General features: G+C 43.6%; 1 protein-coding gene across 6 annotated transcripts in view; it reads right to left on the bottom strand.

Annotated features, from left to right (window-relative positions):
- Window positions 1-17,327, bottom strand: part of LOC136307860 (serine/threonine-protein phosphatase 4 regulatory subunit 1-like) — a 73,112-nt gene that overhangs the window by 10,363 nt on the left and 45,422 nt on the right. For 2 of the 6 annotated variants that reach the window (XR_010726012.1, XM_066234804.1), the window contains exons 7-15: window positions 12,506-12,613; window positions 11,698-11,763; window positions 9,434-9,592; window positions 8,729-8,913; window positions 6,799-7,244; window positions 4,473-4,666; window positions 1,568-1,663; window positions 532-717; window positions 130-291 (exon numbers count right to left, since the gene is read on the bottom strand). Coding sequence is in view for 5 of the 6 variants with exons in the window: in XM_066234804.1 (XP_066090901.1) it covers window positions 130-291; window positions 532-717; window positions 1,568-1,663; window positions 4,473-4,666; window positions 6,799-7,244; window positions 8,729-8,913; window positions 9,434-9,592; window positions 11,698-11,763; window positions 12,506-12,613 (1,602 nt within the window). In the remaining variant the exon portion in view is untranslated. The remainder of the gene's footprint in view (window positions 1-129; window positions 292-531; window positions 718-1,567; window positions 1,664-4,472; window positions 4,667-6,798; window positions 7,245-8,728; window positions 8,914-9,433; window positions 9,593-11,697; window positions 11,764-12,505; window positions 12,614-17,327) is intronic. The other 4 variants (XM_066234807.1, XM_066234808.1, XM_066234806.1 and 1 more) reach the window with 4 other exon arrangements.

Genomic DNA, 17,327 nt, shown 5'->3' with positions numbered 1-17,327 from the left:
TTCAACTGAAAAAGCCCACACACCCACACTGCTGTTTTTCCACTGATACTCTACATATCCAGGGTTTAAAAAAACATGTTTTGAAGAAAGGGAACTTGTTTGGGTTTTTTGTTTAACCCTTCCTCCTACCTTTAGAAAATCATACAGGTGTTTAAGAACTCCTATTCGTACTTCATCCAGGTCTTTTAAAAATCCATTGAAGATGGGGACCAGGTCAGCAGCCGTTAACTGGTCCCCAAGAATCACAGCCAGCTCGTGGATGGAAAAGGCAAGGGTCCGACGTACCTTCCACTGGGTGCACAGCAGACACAGAGCCACAGAAAGCAAACACAGTTCTATGTTATCAAGTGGCATTTCTGGAGCAAAACTGATGCTGCCAGGTGTTGGCCACTTAAAGCTTTATTTCTTCAGAGACCAGTAAACATAGTCACAGCCACATAAATACAGGTCATGAGCCCTGCTGCAGTTTCCCACCTCTTCCTCATCAGACAACCCACCTGTGTCTGCTTCTGGAAGGTGAGTGGCTCTTACCTGCACGTCGGAAGCCAATGTTGCATATGTATCCTTGAGGCAGTGCCAATTCTGCCGACCCAGCGTGAGCGCCACCCCCGGGAGGCTGTAGGCACAGTGCTTGGCTATGTCGGTGTCAACAGTCTGGGCGCGAGCCGGGTCAGTCATCGACACATACTCATCCAGCAGGGGCTGGGGTATTATATCCTGGGAAAGAGAAGAGATATAAAGGAAACCATCAAGCTTGCTGGGGAGAAAGAGAAGACTCACAAAAAATGAGGTGCTTGGAACTTGGAGGTAAGAACAAAAAGCAGAAATGTGAGAGGAACAAGAGGCCTTCCTAAATCTTCGGCCTGGTGAATTTCTTGTTCTGCCAGTTTTCAACACGGACTGAAGTTAAAGCAATGCCCATTCATCTTTTCTAAATCCACCCAACATCTGATGTCACAGAGAGCAGTCTAGACATCAATGTATGGCTCATCTGGTGCACACGGCTCCTGAGAATAGAAACTATCTTTTCTTATTCCTGCCCCCAACATGCAGGGCCTGAGCCCCTACACTCTGCTCATTACTCCTTTTTTCCAACTGATGGAATACTGCCTTCATGAGATGGCACCCACTTACTTCTGTCTCTGTGATGGCAATGGGATACAAAAAATAAAAGCATTTAAGAGAACTTATATAGCACAGGAAGCCAATCCACAAGACAGAATAAAGCCAAACACAGTTCAACAAAAGAAGCCATCAGAAACTTCCCAGACCAAAAAAAAAAAGGACTTATATAAATAGACACTAAATATTAGTGTATAGATTGTCAATTTCTTATATTTTATTTGCTTTAATTAAAATATTATTCTAGATTATTCAGAAGACTTTAAACACTACTTTAGAGTTTACCATTTTTTTAAGTTAGAGAGGAAATAGTAGCACCATAGATTGTAAACTAAGATATGTCAGGAATATTGATGGAAGAAAAATATTTGCTTCCAGTGGGGCCATTCTTAAATTTAACTCCCAGAGAAATGTAAAGTTTTGAGTTGCATTTCAAGGAACAAACCTGTAATTTAGATTTACTCTCCTCAAGTGGGATGGGGTCATGCCTCTGCTTGGTCCCCAGATGGTCACTGGCTCCACCATGGGGCTTGCCTAGACTCTGCAGAAGGGATGGGGTGTTAGCAACTGGCTCCAAAGGAGGAAGCTGTCCTACTGCTCCCCCTTCACAGAATCCTCTGTCAGTGCCAGAAATGACTTCTGTGAAACAACACCAGAGCTTTGCTCTAAGTCAAACTTCTCTCTCCAGATGTTAAAGAAATACATTTGCCCAGTTATGTATGATATCGTTTACGTTGGTCAATTTAAGTGCCGAGGCAAACAGATTTCACACATTTTCACTTCAAAACTGCTTGAGGCCCTTACAAAAGACAGGCTAACGCTGGCGAGTACCAAGAATCTGAGTCTGTGTTTACTATTCTTCAAGCCCCAGTGACCCCAGTATGGTTAACCACAGTGCTTATGTGACAGTCACACGCTTAAGGCACAGACCACTCTAGAAGACAGGGTGAGGTTTGCAAGAAACAGTCAAGAAAACACATCCTGCATCATCTGGGAATTGGGACTGCATCAATGCTGGACCTCAGAGAAGGGGGAGAAGCGAGGGAGCCTCAGGTAATGTGCACGAAGCAACATGGCGGATCATGGAGTGCTTACTCAAAAAACCCATTCTAGATTTTCACATGTACAAACACGTCTCATATTTGTTGGTAAACCTTTACATTAGATTAACAATTAAAATGTGCAAGAATGTTCAACGGTGACATATTGGTCTCTGATCATTGATTAACATTAACTGAGATGGACCTGACCTTCTACTTCAACCATAACATGGATTTCCCACTTGCACTTGAAATGTCATACTGTCTACCAGTTTAATGGATTCTGACAAATCAGCTCAATATATGATCCAGAGAAGTCGATTAATACACCGATAAATGCTTCGTTGGCTCTGAGACATGCTACCAGAACCTTCAATCCCCAAGGTTTTCTCTGAAACGCACTGCTTATTTTAATAGAGGGCGTGATAAAACAGAAGCATTTTGGTATGATAACCTAAGACCTCAATTTCTCCAAGTTAATAAATTCACGTAGGTTAATAAATAATAAATCATTTTTCCTCCTTCAGGAACTAATCTGATTCTAGAGTCCTCATTTGGACCTGCAGTGCGGCACCACTCTGGGGGCCAGTTACAGCGGCAGGAGCCCGCCGCCACCAGGCAGCCCCGAAGGTGCTGAGAGGTCCTGTCCCCAGAAAACTGTCTGGCAGCCCAAAGACAGGTCAGAAAAAAGCCCCCCCACCCCACTGGGTTTTGGGACTAAGCTGGCAAGCCAAAATGGCAGAGTGGCCGTCTGGAATCATGTGGAATGGGGCCCACGTCACGTGGCTGAGGTGACCAGCCCCAGCCTCAGCCCCTCTCCAGTTGTCTGTGTGAAAGAACTCTGTCCTCGCTGTTTAAGCTTTTTGAGTTCTTCACTTTCTTTTCCTTCTTTTGCAGCGGGATTGATTGATTCCCCTGGACACTGAGTCAAACTGTGAATTCAAGAACCTTGAAATCTCACACCACAAACCAAGGCTAGATGGCATGAGCCCTTTAAAACCCTCCCCTCAAAAGGGCCACCTTGAATGAATCAGTTCTTCTTTCCACTTCCATACATGACAGAAAGCTTAAATAATAATGTCACATGCCCCACCAGGGTAAATGCGGCCACACCTTTCTACCTAATGTGCCTGATTTTAGCAAGGGTAACAACATGAGTTTTCTTGCCCATCTTCTGAAACAAACCAGCAGAACAGGCTATCACCTCATCTTTTACTAATCAAATGTAACCTTAACAAACACTTAAACATTTTATATTCAGGCTATTTAAATTTGTCTTTTGTTTTGTTTTATTGGAGCAGAACTAGGGGATAACGGAGATGATAATGTAGTCGATTTGCTAATATCAAGTTACAAACTGTGTGAATGGAGAAACAATTAATATTCTGGCCCTGGAGACCACAGGTTAGGAGAATATCTGTTGTGAAATGAGGCACGTGAAAATGAGAAGGTGCTGACGTGCCCATGACTTTGATCATGGACCTTCCCTAACTTTAGTTGTTCAGTGTCACCTGGCCTGTGAAGGACCTCAGCTGAAGGTGGTCCAAGTGCAAGTTCAGTGGGAACTAGGGAGGCATCAGAGCCTCCCACACAAGCAAGGCAGAGAGCTTCTAGAGAGACATGAACTAAGAAACCAGGCCCAGGCTCCCCCCTTACCCAGGATGTGAGGCCCAGTCTCACAGGCAGAAAGAGGGTGAGCTGTCAGCTTGCCCAAACTCTCCCAGAGAAGTGGCACGCAGGTACCACTCCGGGGTGCCTCTGTGTTGAAAGAGCTCCTCTAAGGTGAGGGCTGGAGGCAATGACCAGTCACTAAGGCCTGCTGAAACTCCAGAGGCTGCGTGCATTCACCTTTCACCTTCCATTGTTATTCAGAGATCTAAACATCAGTTAGCAGTGAAAGCGTTCATCTGGTCAACCCCACCGCCGGGGCTCCAGAAACAGGTCTCATTGTCTATGAGAAGAGGGAAGGTCCTTTTTGGTCTCCTCACCGCCCGCCCCAGAAGCAGGTCTCATCATCTATGAGAAGAGGGAAGGTCCTTTTTGGTCTCCTCACGGCCCAACCCAGAAGCAGGTCTCATCATCTATGAGAAGAGGGAAGGTCCTTTTTGGTCTCCCCACCTTGTCTTTGTGGAGGAGATTCAGGGTTATCAATCATCTGATTGATTGGTTATCTAGTTATCCAAAACATGACCTTAAGAATAAAATTAAATTTGCCATTTATCATCTCTGCCAGGATATATTAATAAGAGAGAAAGCAGCTTTGTGATTTCTGTCACATGCACGGTGGCCGAGGGAAGGGCAGAGACTTACTGTGCTTTGTAATATCCTGGCCACAGAGAGCTCGCTCTGCGGGGCCGAGGCCGACAGAGCCGGCTGACAGCTGGAGACAGGACCGGGGTCTGAAAGGGACAGTGCACTTACACCGTCTGCCGGCTGGCGCTCGGGCTCACACACAGAGTCCAGCTGTGCGGCTCTCAGTGCAGCTGACAGCACCTGAACTTGGGCTGCAGGGAGAGAAGTTTCAAGAATTTCAATAACTTTATCTGGTTTGTAGAGATTCACCTGAGAGAAGCCTTCACAACAAGACAGTGTGGGTGTGGGCACGCCACCACGTGCTCACCTTCCCCATGCCTGTCCCAGCATGAGTGCTCAGGGACATGGTGATGTTTACAGCCATTACCTTTAACTATTCCAACTAATCGCCAGCCATGCACACAGCCTCAAACCTGAACCCGAACACCTCAACTGGGAAATCAGAGCTTGACTCTGTCATCTTTAACAGAAAGACAACAGTGTTACTGATCACCGATGTGGGGAGGTTCCCTGCTTCGGGGTGTGTCCTGCTCCCCCATTTATAAAGCAGGGTGGCTGCCATCTCTACCACACACACACACACACTCACACACACACACTCACCCACGAATCCATCCAGCTACAGACACACAGATGAGTCAAGGTCCTCTCTACAGCATGACTGTCTGAGACTCTCCGAACAGTCACGATGACACATTCCACATACCTTTCTGTAAAAACAGATGTTTTCCTGTCCCAAACCTCCAAATGCATAAATACGGTATTTCCTGCATTGTTTTCTACTGGTTAAACTCCAGAGACTCCAACATTCATTAAAATGCTGAGAACTTGTAGCTGGCTCCCAACTGCGCCCAGGGAAAGGCTCCACTCAGCACAGCCCACCAGGCCCTTCCCAACCGCCTGACAACATCTCCGTTCACAAACACCTACAATTTCACTTCTTTCTGAATCTTTGGAGGTCACATATCCCTCTGCACACTGATGGAAGCTGTGGGCCTTTTCCTACAAAGAAATTAAGTATGCATGTACATGCCAGATTTGGCAAAGCAATCTCAGGGACCTGAACGAACCTCTGAGATGCATCCCTCATCTTTGCAGACAGTGGCTTCCCAGCCATTCTTTAAAGCCTACATCAAATGATACCTGCTCTGCAAGGTCTCCTCCCAGACAGTTCCTGTCCCCAGGAGTGACCGGCTTTCTGCCTTGAGCTTCTACAGTGTCCACCCTGTCCCAGCCCCTGGCACAACCCTGCCGGATGGCTATCTACACAGCCCCCCTCCCCTGACCTTGAAGGCCTCATGTGTCGGTCACTGTTGCTCCAGCACCCAGCCTGGCTCCTAGCATGGAGATCAATGCTGCTTCAGAAATACGTTTTCCAAAAAGCAGACCTTTGTCTATAGCTATTAGGAGAGATATGTAACATGTCCTCATTCCTTCAGCAAACACTGACTTAATTTCCTTTATCAATTTAAAGACAAAGAATAATCACAGGGCTAACTAAATTTTCACAATTCCTTTCCCGAAAGCATCACAAATCTTTGCCCAGCAACAGCAGCAAGTGTTGTTTTTTTCCGATTTCCCCAACTCAAGGAAGAATACAAATATAGCACTGTTTCGAGAAAGAAGAGGCGTGATAATGGATATGGATTGCACGGCCTGGCTCCCAGATCCGATGCTCAGTGGGAGTACTAGTCATAAGATGAAAAATACCCCAAAGAAGAAGTTGTACTTTTCCTTGCTGTGAAAAGACAAAAACCTAAAAGTTTAGCTAAGGGCTGAGTTAACAGGCTCCAGAAGGAGCAGCATCCTCAGCTGTTCACAACTGGAGAGGCATTAGACCACGGCAAAGGCTGAGGAGCTAATAAAACTTCTACTGCTACCCTGGCTGGGCAGCTCAGTTGGTTAAAGCATCACTTCCATGTACCACGGTTGCAGGTTTGATCCCTGGTCAGGGCACATGCAGGAGTCAACCAACGAATGCATAAGTAAGTGGAATCACAGGTCCATATTTCTCTCTCTCTCTCTTCCTCTCTAAAATCAATAAATGAAGAAACTTTCTAAGTAAAATAAAAATTTCCACTGCTACAGCTCTGCCCAAGAACTCTGCGCTCCTGTGTTAGAACTGATGTCAGACCTGCACGGCTGCACGCGGGGAGGGAAGGCCCCTGTGGTCCCTGCAGGGAGATGCTGAGGTCCTGGCTACAGTGAGACATGTGCAGTGTCACCAAAGGTAAGTACACGCACAGATGTGGCAGGACACAGGCCCATGCGACACACACCCACAGATGCCCCGCTTCCCCTTCCACTGGGGGACAGCACTCACCCTGAATATCGGGGTCACTCATCATGTGCTTCTGTAGACTGTCGAGGACTTTCTGGATCTCACTCCTGGCCACACAGCTGCTGTGCACAGTCTCAGGTCCGCAGCAGCCTGCCCCCTGCAGCCCAGCCTCACTGAGGAGCAGCTCCAAGTCCTGGCTTATGTCAGGGAGAGGAGTTCGCCAATAAAGGAAATGACTGAATTCATCCTCAGGGCTCCCTGGACAGGCCCGAGAATCAGGTCCAGCGTGGCTGTTGATGGGGAGGTTATTAACATCAGGGAGCTTGGTGAAGGTAGTACTGGCCTCTGGGGAAAGCCTGGTCACCTTGGCTCCAGCCCAGCCGGAGTCTTCCCGTGGCTTTTCCACTGGGCCATCGCAGGAGCTCCTGACGAGCATTGATGCAGCTCCCACAGGTGGATCTGGTTCTATGTGCCCCGGCTGTGCTGAACTGAGTTAAATCGAGGGAGGCAAACTTTAGCCCCAAGGTAAAGTACAAAAACACAGGGTCCACACGCTCACAAGCCCAGTCCTCCTCCTGACCTGGCCATCCGACCTGTGGTGTCTCCAAAAAGCCCCACAAGCGGCCCTGGCCGGTTGGCTCAGTGGTAGAGCGTCAGCCTGGCGTGCAGAAGTTCCGGGTTCGATTCCCGGCCAGGGCACACAGGAGAAGCACCCATCTGCTTCTCCACCCCTCCCCCTCTCCTTCCTCTCTGTCTCTCTCTTCCCCTCCCACAGCGAGGCTCCATTGGAGCAAAGATGGCCCGGGCGCTGGGGATGGCTCCTTGGCCTCTGCCTCAGGCGCTAGAGTGGCTCTGGTCACCGCAGAGCGACACCCCGGAGGGGCAGAGCATCGCCCCCTGGTGGGCAGAGCGTCGCCCCCAGGTGGATCCCGGTCAGGCGCATGCGGGAGTCTGTCTGACTGTCTCTCCCCGTTTCCAGCTTCAGAAAAATACAATAAAAAAATAAATAAATAAAAGAAAATTTAAAAAAAAAGCCCCACAAGCCTCAGAGAGGATGAGAGACCCAACCAGCCCCATCTGCTCCACTTGGGAGTATTATGTACATTGAAAATACCACACACACACACAAAGAAAATACCACACACAACCTCAGCAATCCCTCCATATACGCAAGTGGTGAACAGAGGCACGTACTCAGTAGCAAGATTTCCTGCGCTTACTGCTTGCTAGGACCTCCACCAGGGGGCAAGCACGAGAAAATAAAAGGGGCTGAAGCGGGCAAGTGCTGGCTGGTTGATAACCACTGGAAGTCTTGATGAGGATGGCCATGCCCCTGGAGCCTGACATACAGCCAGAGAGTCTTGGTGGAGGAGGATGGAGAAGGATGCACCAATCACACTGGGCTATGAACTACCCTACTGTCATACTCCATGTAATACTACCACGGAAGGACGTCTGTGAACTCACTTAAATGGTCTGGTTGATGTGCATATGCACCCATCATCCTCAGAGAAAAGACATTTAAAAATCCAAGATCAACCACTACAATTTACTAGGAAAACAGTGCAGGGTCTATTGGTGGGTCAAGAATGCTGCCATTATGAGCACGTAATATCCCTATGGCACAAAAGTACATTTGAGACTTCACATTTTCCCTATGTACATTACCAAAGAACTTCATTAATCAAAAAATAAGAGAAAATTTTCTTTATAGGTTATTTAATCACTACTCTCAATGAATATTTTATCTAAATTTAGGAGACACAGTAGCTTCATTATTTATAACCCAGTAGTCATGTTCCAAAATCATTATTGCAATTACTTTTTGCTTCTTTACATAATTAAAGCTCTAATATTCTATCTTGCCCAGAAGGTCACTGTTACTAAAACTCCAGACAAGATAATTGCTAGAATTATAGGTGGACGCTTGAGGTGAAGCGGGATCCTAGTAATTATCCCGGTCGGAGCTTACCAGGCTGGGGTGGTGTTAACACAGCTGCTGGCACTGGCTGACCCACAGGGGAAATTGGACTCCGTGTCTGGAACTGGAGGCCGGATGCTCAGGGTGCCGTCCTCCCGAATATAGAGGCCAGCCCTGGAGGGGTTTGCAAAGGTAGAAATGAAGGGGCCCAGGGACTGGAAGGCAGCCTGGCGTACCTGAAACCAGAGAGAACAGAGAGTGAAGGTGGCGATGGCTGGGTCTGACCCCAGGCTGAGCAGGGACAGATCACCAGGCCATTCACTGTCTGCCAAAGTACGTCTCAGTGGACTTACTACTTTCTACGGCATTCCCTAAATTCCACATACAGTATTTGTCAACGGAAAACAAGGAAAAACAGCACTATTATGGACTTGTTAGTTTTCCAGAATGTTAATTCAACATCAAATAATTCCACACTTTATAAAGCACTGAACAGAATTTCTTAATCATTGCAGCTTATTTATGATCAGAATAGAAAAGATAACAATTCAGTTCTAGTCTTTTCCTTCTCAAACTTTATTTCTATAAAAGTTTTTCACTATAAATGTTACAGTAGGTGCTACTTTCTTAAAATCACCAAAGCTTTTGAGATTTGAGGTGCTCTAATCCTCACAAGGTCTCAATGTGGCCATTAGTGACTAAAAAGACCAAACACCTAGTCACAAATCCAGATGCCAAGAGGAGGCCCGTGCTTACCCATCGACAGGAGTCGCTGACCAGCTGGATGAAGAGAGGGGACAGCTGCGTTCTGCGGACCTCAGGGGACGTATTGTAGGACACCGCCATGAAGCACTCCGCGCAGGCCTTGCGCATCCCCCAAACATTATCCGAGCAAAGCTCAAAAAACTTTGGAATCTACCAAAGCAAATAAAATCATGCTTCTCAAATCTGGTTACTCTAAGGGTAGAACCTGTTTTAGTGATGTAGTTCAGGCATAGCCATAAATTAATGACAAAGGGAAATATATACTTGTCTAAAAGGAATCATTTGAAACCAACAGAAATTATGACAAGTAGAATAAAACATTTCCTTACCTCTTAATTCCAGTAAATGACTTGGTTAAATTTAACAAGGAAATAGAAATAAAGAAACCCAAAACCCAAAAGGCAGAATTCCTGATATTCATTATGTGATAGGAGAAAAATACTGAGAATGACTCTGAAATTCAGTGGCTACCCTAACAAGCTCGCCCATCCAGGCATCATGGTCTTTGACCAGGTTGTTTTAGTGATAGAAGGTAAATTGTTAAAAACTGACAGTAATGCAAATCATTCTTGTCCACAGAAATACAAACATTATGACCCTGGATACAACCAGTCTAGAATCATTTGTGAGGTCACTTCAGGACCCCCTCATGTGTGGTACTTTGACTTTTCCATTAGATCAGCCATCATATCTTACTGGTTCTCTCATTAATAAATGAGTTGAATAAAACCATTGTCACATCTTCATTTTATATCTGTATGAAGATCATGATTATATTCTTTTAAAATTTACCCTTTAAAAATAAGGTTTTGTTTTTACCATCCTAACATAAAATAATGAGCAAAAAATCTCCACTAATGGGCTCGTGCGAGCACAGAAATACCCACCCAAGGAAGGGTTCATATGTTATGTTAGTCCCTACAGGTCTTCCTTCAGACACAGTAAGTGGAAGATAACACTCACTGTATACTCAAAACAACAGCTACTAAAAATTATTTTGGGGTGAGAACCGTGTTGAGATGGCTTATACTTGAAATAAAATGAGCTTCTGAACTTAAATTTAAAAATCAATTTAAAGACTACACTTTCTGAGGTTCAGATGCAAGCACTTAGGTAGTATAGCCTGTCCAATAAAGCGGCAGTCACATACTGAGCCTTGCTCTCTAGGGGCCAGGGCCTGGGCAGGCGCTGGGAAAGAAGGACAAATGTGATGGTGTGAAGGTCCCACATCAGCAAGCTAGAATGGGTGTGGCGAGGGACATATACATCCTCTGAACACACCGTCGTGGGGTGCTGAAGAGGGAGAAATGGATTCTCTCTGACATGGTGGGGGCGGGTAAGACTAGACCAGGCAAGGACCTGAAGGGGCCACATGCACAGGCAAGCTGGCTCTGAAGTGGGAGTAGGGTCTCACCAGGTAGGAATGATGCTAGAAAAGGGGCAGTAACAAGCAGAAGAGTTACCGGCCGGCTCCTGAAGTGGCGCTTTACCCCACCGTGTCTCTGAACCAGGAGAGAACTTATCAAAAACTAGGGGCCCCTGGGCCTACCCTTCTGGGCCCCCCATGCCTCAGAGGCATGGCCACAGGGGAGGCGCACCCAGGCTAGCACCGTGTTCAGACTAGAGGCAAGGCAGGAAAGTTACTTGTGAAGGGACCTGAAAGGCCAAGAAGGGTGTGGAAGAGACCCTGGAAACTCAGAAACAATCCCATGAGTTGTGAAGCCCAGGAATGAGGTGGTAGAGCAGTGTTCCAGACCAGTGGTCGGCAAACTCATTCGTCAGCAGAGCCAAATATCAACAGTACACCAACTGAAATTCCTTTTGAGAGCCAAATTTTCTAAACTTAAACTATATAGGTAGGCACATTCCTTATCGAGGCGGCGCCCGCACATGGTATTTTGTAGAAGAGCCACACTCAAGGGGCCAAAGAGCCGCATGTGGCTCACAAGCCGCAGTTTGCCAACCAGGGTTCCAGAAAAACCAGGGGAGGAGGAATAGAAGAGACCAGGGGGAGTGAGTGACGAGGAAGCACCAGCAGAAGTCCACAGGAAGGAGGACGGGGGCTGCTTCGGCTCCATTCCACAGATCAGTGGCTTCATGCTGTGAACCTCAGAGGTCAAGAAATTTGAAATTGATGAATGCAAAATTAAGCTCCCATTCTAAAGTAATGGACTCAAAGACACAAAACTTTACAGCTGACTTTAAAAGTGCCCTAACAAGACACTGGCAATTACAATCAGCAAAACTTCACATACCAAAAATTTCTCAGTGGCCTCTTGTCCAACGGCGTGACAAATATCACCAAAATTTGTAGCACATACCTTAAAAATGTAAAAAGCATACCCATTATTCTCATCTTTCTTTTTGTCTTCAACAAATTGTGAAGACTAACAAGCAGGGACCTTGAGAGCAAATTACTCCTCTCCTCAGGCAGCTAACAAGCACTGAGTAAGCCCATCGCCCACACAGCACCACCCAGGTGCTTCCGATGCATTGGAAACAGAAGGTTTACAACAGAGACCAAATTCTAGGACTTCTGGCTCCTAACTGATCTCAATACATAATGTATTTGGTTAGTGATAGAGCAAAAGAAACCCTTAATATTCTCCACATGGCAAATGAGACCTATCTTCTTGACAATGAGTCATAAGGGGAGACCAGCTAGAAGATGAGGCTGTTCAGATAAAGGTAACATTGGCCTTCAAAAGGAAGAATTTGACAACCAAGTGACAAGTGACTAAAAGGGAAGAGGGCAGGGTGGGAATGGGAAGGCGTGGCAAATCACCCCAGAAAATGAAAGCTTTTGCTTGCCTGGCAATGACGTCCAATCACAGCCAGCACGGTCTCCTAGCTCACCGTCCTGTGCCTGAGAACAGGCCTACTCTCACACAGCCTCATCTCCAGGGCACTATGCATTCCCTAACTGCATACTGTCCCGATGTTCTCCTTACGCAGTTTATACTGGCCACAGTTTTCTTCCAGACCATGTCTACTGAGGAAGTCCAGAAACTTTACAGGAATCGATTTTAAATTGTTTAAAGTTTTGAAACTATATGTGCCCACCTTCCGAACTTGAAAGAGTTTCCCATCACCACACAGTTCACAGAATCGAGGGAGCAACAGGCGTTCAACTGTGCTCTTGCTCAGCACTGAGGCCAGTCTGCAGATGATCTATAAAAAAGAAAATCAGTCACGTGAAATACCAAAGTTTATGTGTCACACTAATCACTACCTAGGTTCCGAAAGCTGAAATTCAAAATATTGCCAAAACACCCAAGAAGTAAAAATAAAGAACACTTCTTTTGAGATTTGTCTAGTTATATTATCAATAAAAGGCCAAATATTTCTCAGGTTTTACTCAGATAAGGGATTGTCTGAAACTCAAGAGTTACCATTGGCCAGGTAGCCACTGTGTGCCTAATGCATAAATCAGCAATTTATGTGCATTACCTCATTCTACTTGCTCAAAACCCTATGGCAAGGGTATAAAATTATCCTCATTTTTCCAAATAAGGAAACTAACACTCAAAACCAAATGGTGGTGAGGTGGGACATACAGTAGTAGTTAGACACAGTATAAAAGTGACTGGCAGGCACTGAAGAGTGATCAAGTATTGGTGGAAACTAAATGAGAGCAGACCCTCGAGAGAAGGGAATCATACTGAGTGAAATGTGCATTGCTGTTGCTTTTTTGCCTGGGGTCCCCATTCTGGTGGCTAGGCAGAATAGCTGGACCTCTAGCAGACGCTATTGTAATATTGGTTTAAGAAGTCAGACAACAGTGATTGAGGTTACCAAAGCAGCTGGCAAGTAAGGGTAGAAATCCTGGGAAGGGAGGAATAAGGGAGCTAAGAAAGGGAGCCCCAAATCTGTGATTAAATCCTATTCTAATACATGCATGCAAAGGGGAGATGGTCCTATTCACCAAGAAAAGCAATAGTTTGAAGGCAAAAGGAACTGAGCAGTTTCAGCTGCTGCTGACTGCAGGGGAAATAAAACCGGAACTGTTTGCTAGTACAAAGTCAACTTTCTTCATAGGAAAATTAACAGAATCCAAAGTTTCTACAATGTTTTATCAAGAAGATAATACAGGCCCTGGCCAGTTGGCTCAGTGGTAGAGTGTCGGCCCGGCATGTGGAAGTCTGGGGTTCAATTCCCAGCCAGGGCACATAGGAGAAGCGCCCATCTGCTTCTCTACCCTTCCCCCTCTCCTTTCTTTCTCTCTCTCTCTCTCTCTCTCTCTCTCTCTCTCTTCCCTTATCGCAGCCAAGGCTCCATTGGAGCAAAGTTGGCCCAGGTACTGAGGATGGCTCCATGGCCTCCTCCTCAGGCACTAGAATGGCTCCAGCAGCAATGGAACAACGCCCCAGATGGGCAGAGCATCGCCCCCTGGTGGGCATGCCGGGTGGATCCTGGTCGGACACATGCGGGAGTCTGTCTGACTGCCTCCCCACTTCTAAATTCAGAAAAATACAAGATTAAAATAAATAAAATAAATAAAAATTAAAAAGTATACAGACAGTAAAATATTCATAGACATTAAAAGAAATGGGAAAACGTGACCTATATGCAAGGTAATTATCAGCCAGTAGAAATAAACCCAAGGAAGATTCAGATATTAGAATTAGCTGACTTTAAAAGAACTTTAAAACAACTATTATAAATATGCACAAGGACTAAAATGAAAATAGGGTCATAATGAATGAACAGATAAGAAATCTCACCAAAGAAATTAAAACTATTAAAAAGAATCAAGACTTCAGGTAATAACACAGTACGTAACTTGGTCAGACTTAGCCTTTTGCAGATAACAATTACAGAATCTTGAAAAAAAACCTAAAAAACAACCACTTGTAAACAATCAAAAGGCAGCAAATGGAGGGGCAGCTATTCTTAAAAGATGAACTGCAAAAAAAAAAAAAAAAAAAAAAAAAAAGATGAACTGCAACTGGAAAGATTTGCGAGTAAGTTCTTTGGCTGACTGTTAAACTACACATGTGTGGGGGAGCTCCCAAGGGTCCCAGCAGAAAAGCAGCCGCAAGAAACTGATCACATCAAGCAGAAAGGTTAGTGCTGCTCACCATAAAGGAGACAGATAACCGCCTGCTACATAAGAGATCACCTTAGAGAAATAAAACAGAATCCAGAGTCTCTGTGGTATAGCATCTATAATGTTTAGAATTCAATTAAAAATAACTACCTACATACTGACAGTAAAAGGAAGTCCATGATTTATTTTTAAAGCAGTTAATGGGAATCAACACAAAGATGATCCAAATGTCACAGCTACAAGGCAAAAATTTTAAAGGAACTATTGTAAAATATTCAAAGATTAAAAGGAACATACATGCATAAAGAAAAACATATAGGAAATCTTTACATTACAAAGAATTAGAAACCATAAAAAAGGTCAAAATGGAAATTCTAGAGCTATAAAGCCCAATAACTGAAATAAAAAATTTAACAGATGGGCATAACAGCAAACCAGAGATGACAAAAAGTCATTCAACTTAAAGACAAGTTGATAAAAATAAAAGAAATCTGAACATCAGAAAATAAAATATGGAGAAATCCCCCAGAACCTTACCTTTAGGACAATATCAAGCATCCCAACTTTGTGTAATCTAAGGCCCAGACTAAAAGGAAAAAGAGACAAAGGTACAGGGAAAATGTACTTGAAGAAACAACAGCCAAAACTTCCCAAATTAGGTGAAGGCATCAACACACAAATCCAAGAAGTTCAATAAGCAAAAGCAGGATAAGCATTCATTCTGCAAAGATCAAGAGAAAAATCTCAACAGAGCCAGGGGAAAAGGACACTTTTTAGATAGAAGTATAGAGTATGAGTGAAAGCTGACTTCTCCAGAAGACAACAGGTATTTTTCAAGTGCTGCAAGAAAAAACAAAAATACATCTGTCAATGCACAATTCTATATCCAGTACGACTATGGTTTAAAACTAAGGACAAAATAAAGACTTTTTTTCAGATAAAAAGAAACCTTATCATCAGCCAACCAACTAAACAAAAAAAAGTACTGAAGGAAGTTCTTTGGGCTGAAGGAAAATGATACCAGATGGAAACTGAGATCAAGAAAAGGAAGAAAAAGCACCAAAAATGATAACATTGTGAGTATAAAAGGCTATATAGTTTTTCTCTTTTTGTGATTTCTTCAAAAGATATAATTGTTTAAATCAGAAATGATAATACTATGATATCAGATTCATAATGTAATATATATATCATAATATATATGAAAACAACAGCACAAAGGAGAAAGAGAGGCACTACATTAATAACAAGGTGCTATATTTTTTGAAAATGCTCGATTAAAATGCAGTACCACAAATACTCATTTAGCCCAAAAGAAGGCAGGGCAGAATTAACAGAGAAACTAAGACAGATGAGAAAAATGGAAAACAAATAACAAAATGGCAGAATTAAATGCACATATAATCAATAATTGCATTAAACATAAATGGATAAACATGCCAATTAAAAGGCACAAACAGTCAGACTGGATAAAAAAGCAAGACCCAACTATGTACTAACAAAAACAGGAAGACTTTAAATGTAAAACACTTAAGGTTGAGAGCAAAAGAATACAAACATCAATGACAAACAGTAAGTGTAAGAATGCTAAGTGCTAACAGTAGTATCACTGTAGACTACAAGATATAGATAGATTACTATTGGAAATTTTTTAAAAGTCAGGTCTTAATTAAAAGGTTAATATATCACAAAAATATAAACATTAAATATGTAGCTTTAAATGCTTAATTTAAGTTGGAAACGGTAGGCTTAAAAATACTGTTCCCTCCTTAAGAAGCTAGAAAAATGCAGGCAAAATGAATTCAAGTAACTAGAAGAAAGGAAATAAACAGTAGAAATCAACTGAAAAGAACATAAGTAATAAAGAAACTGACAAAGCCAAAAATTGTTTCTTTGAAAATATTAATAAAATTAATAAATCCTTAGCAAGACTGATCAGGAAAAAAAATTGAGAAAACACAAATTACCAATATCATAAATGAAAGGACTGCCACTACAGATCTCACAGGCATTAGAGAGATAAGGGAATATTGTAAGCAACTTTATCCCCATAAATTTAACAACTTAGATAAAATTAATAAATTCTCTAAGATACACAACTTACCCAATGACACAAGATGAAATAACAAATCTCAATAGCCCTCTATAAGGAACTGAATCTGTTATCAAAAACCATCTCACAAAGAAAACCCTCGGATCAGAGGTTTTACCTGCAAATTCTAACAAATATTGAAGGGAAAAATAACACCAATCTTAAACAATATCTTTCAGAAAATAGAAGAACAGGGAACTCTTCCCAACTCAATTTTTGAGGCCACAATAACCCTGATTCTAAAACCTGACAAAAACATAATAAGAAAAGAAAATTGCCTACAATAGTCCTCCTGAATATAGATGCGAAAATCCTCAGCAAAATGTTAGCAAATAATGGAGAAGGAACACTCTTCACAGTAGAATGTCAACTAGAACTATCAAATGGATGCTAATTCTAGGGGGTGAAAGTTGATGAAAAGCATACTTACACAGTTTCAAAGTAACTCTCCTTATTACTTCTAGAATGGAAAGCAGTACATTGGAGAAACTTAGCAGACACCACCTCTATCTGCTAAGTCACCAGAGTTAACATACCAATATCAGGACAAACTGAAGTCTTGGGCCTCATGGCGTGACTCATAAGAACACAATATCACTTCCATGGTTCCTGCCAAAGCGCAAAGCCTGACTCTACTCATGAGGAAACATCAGACAAACTCAGATTGGGAGACATTCTACCAAAGAACTAGCCTGTACTATTCTAACATGTTAATGTTACAAAATTCAGACAGATTCAGGATC

This window comes from Saccopteryx bilineata, chromosome 6 (assembly GCF_036850765.1).
Source record: "Saccopteryx bilineata isolate mSacBil1 chromosome 6, mSacBil1_pri_phased_curated, whole genome shotgun sequence".
Taxonomy (NCBI): Eukaryota; Metazoa; Chordata; class Mammalia; order Chiroptera; family Emballonuridae; genus Saccopteryx; species Saccopteryx bilineata.
This window is presented reverse-complemented; position numbering and strand designations above follow the sequence as displayed.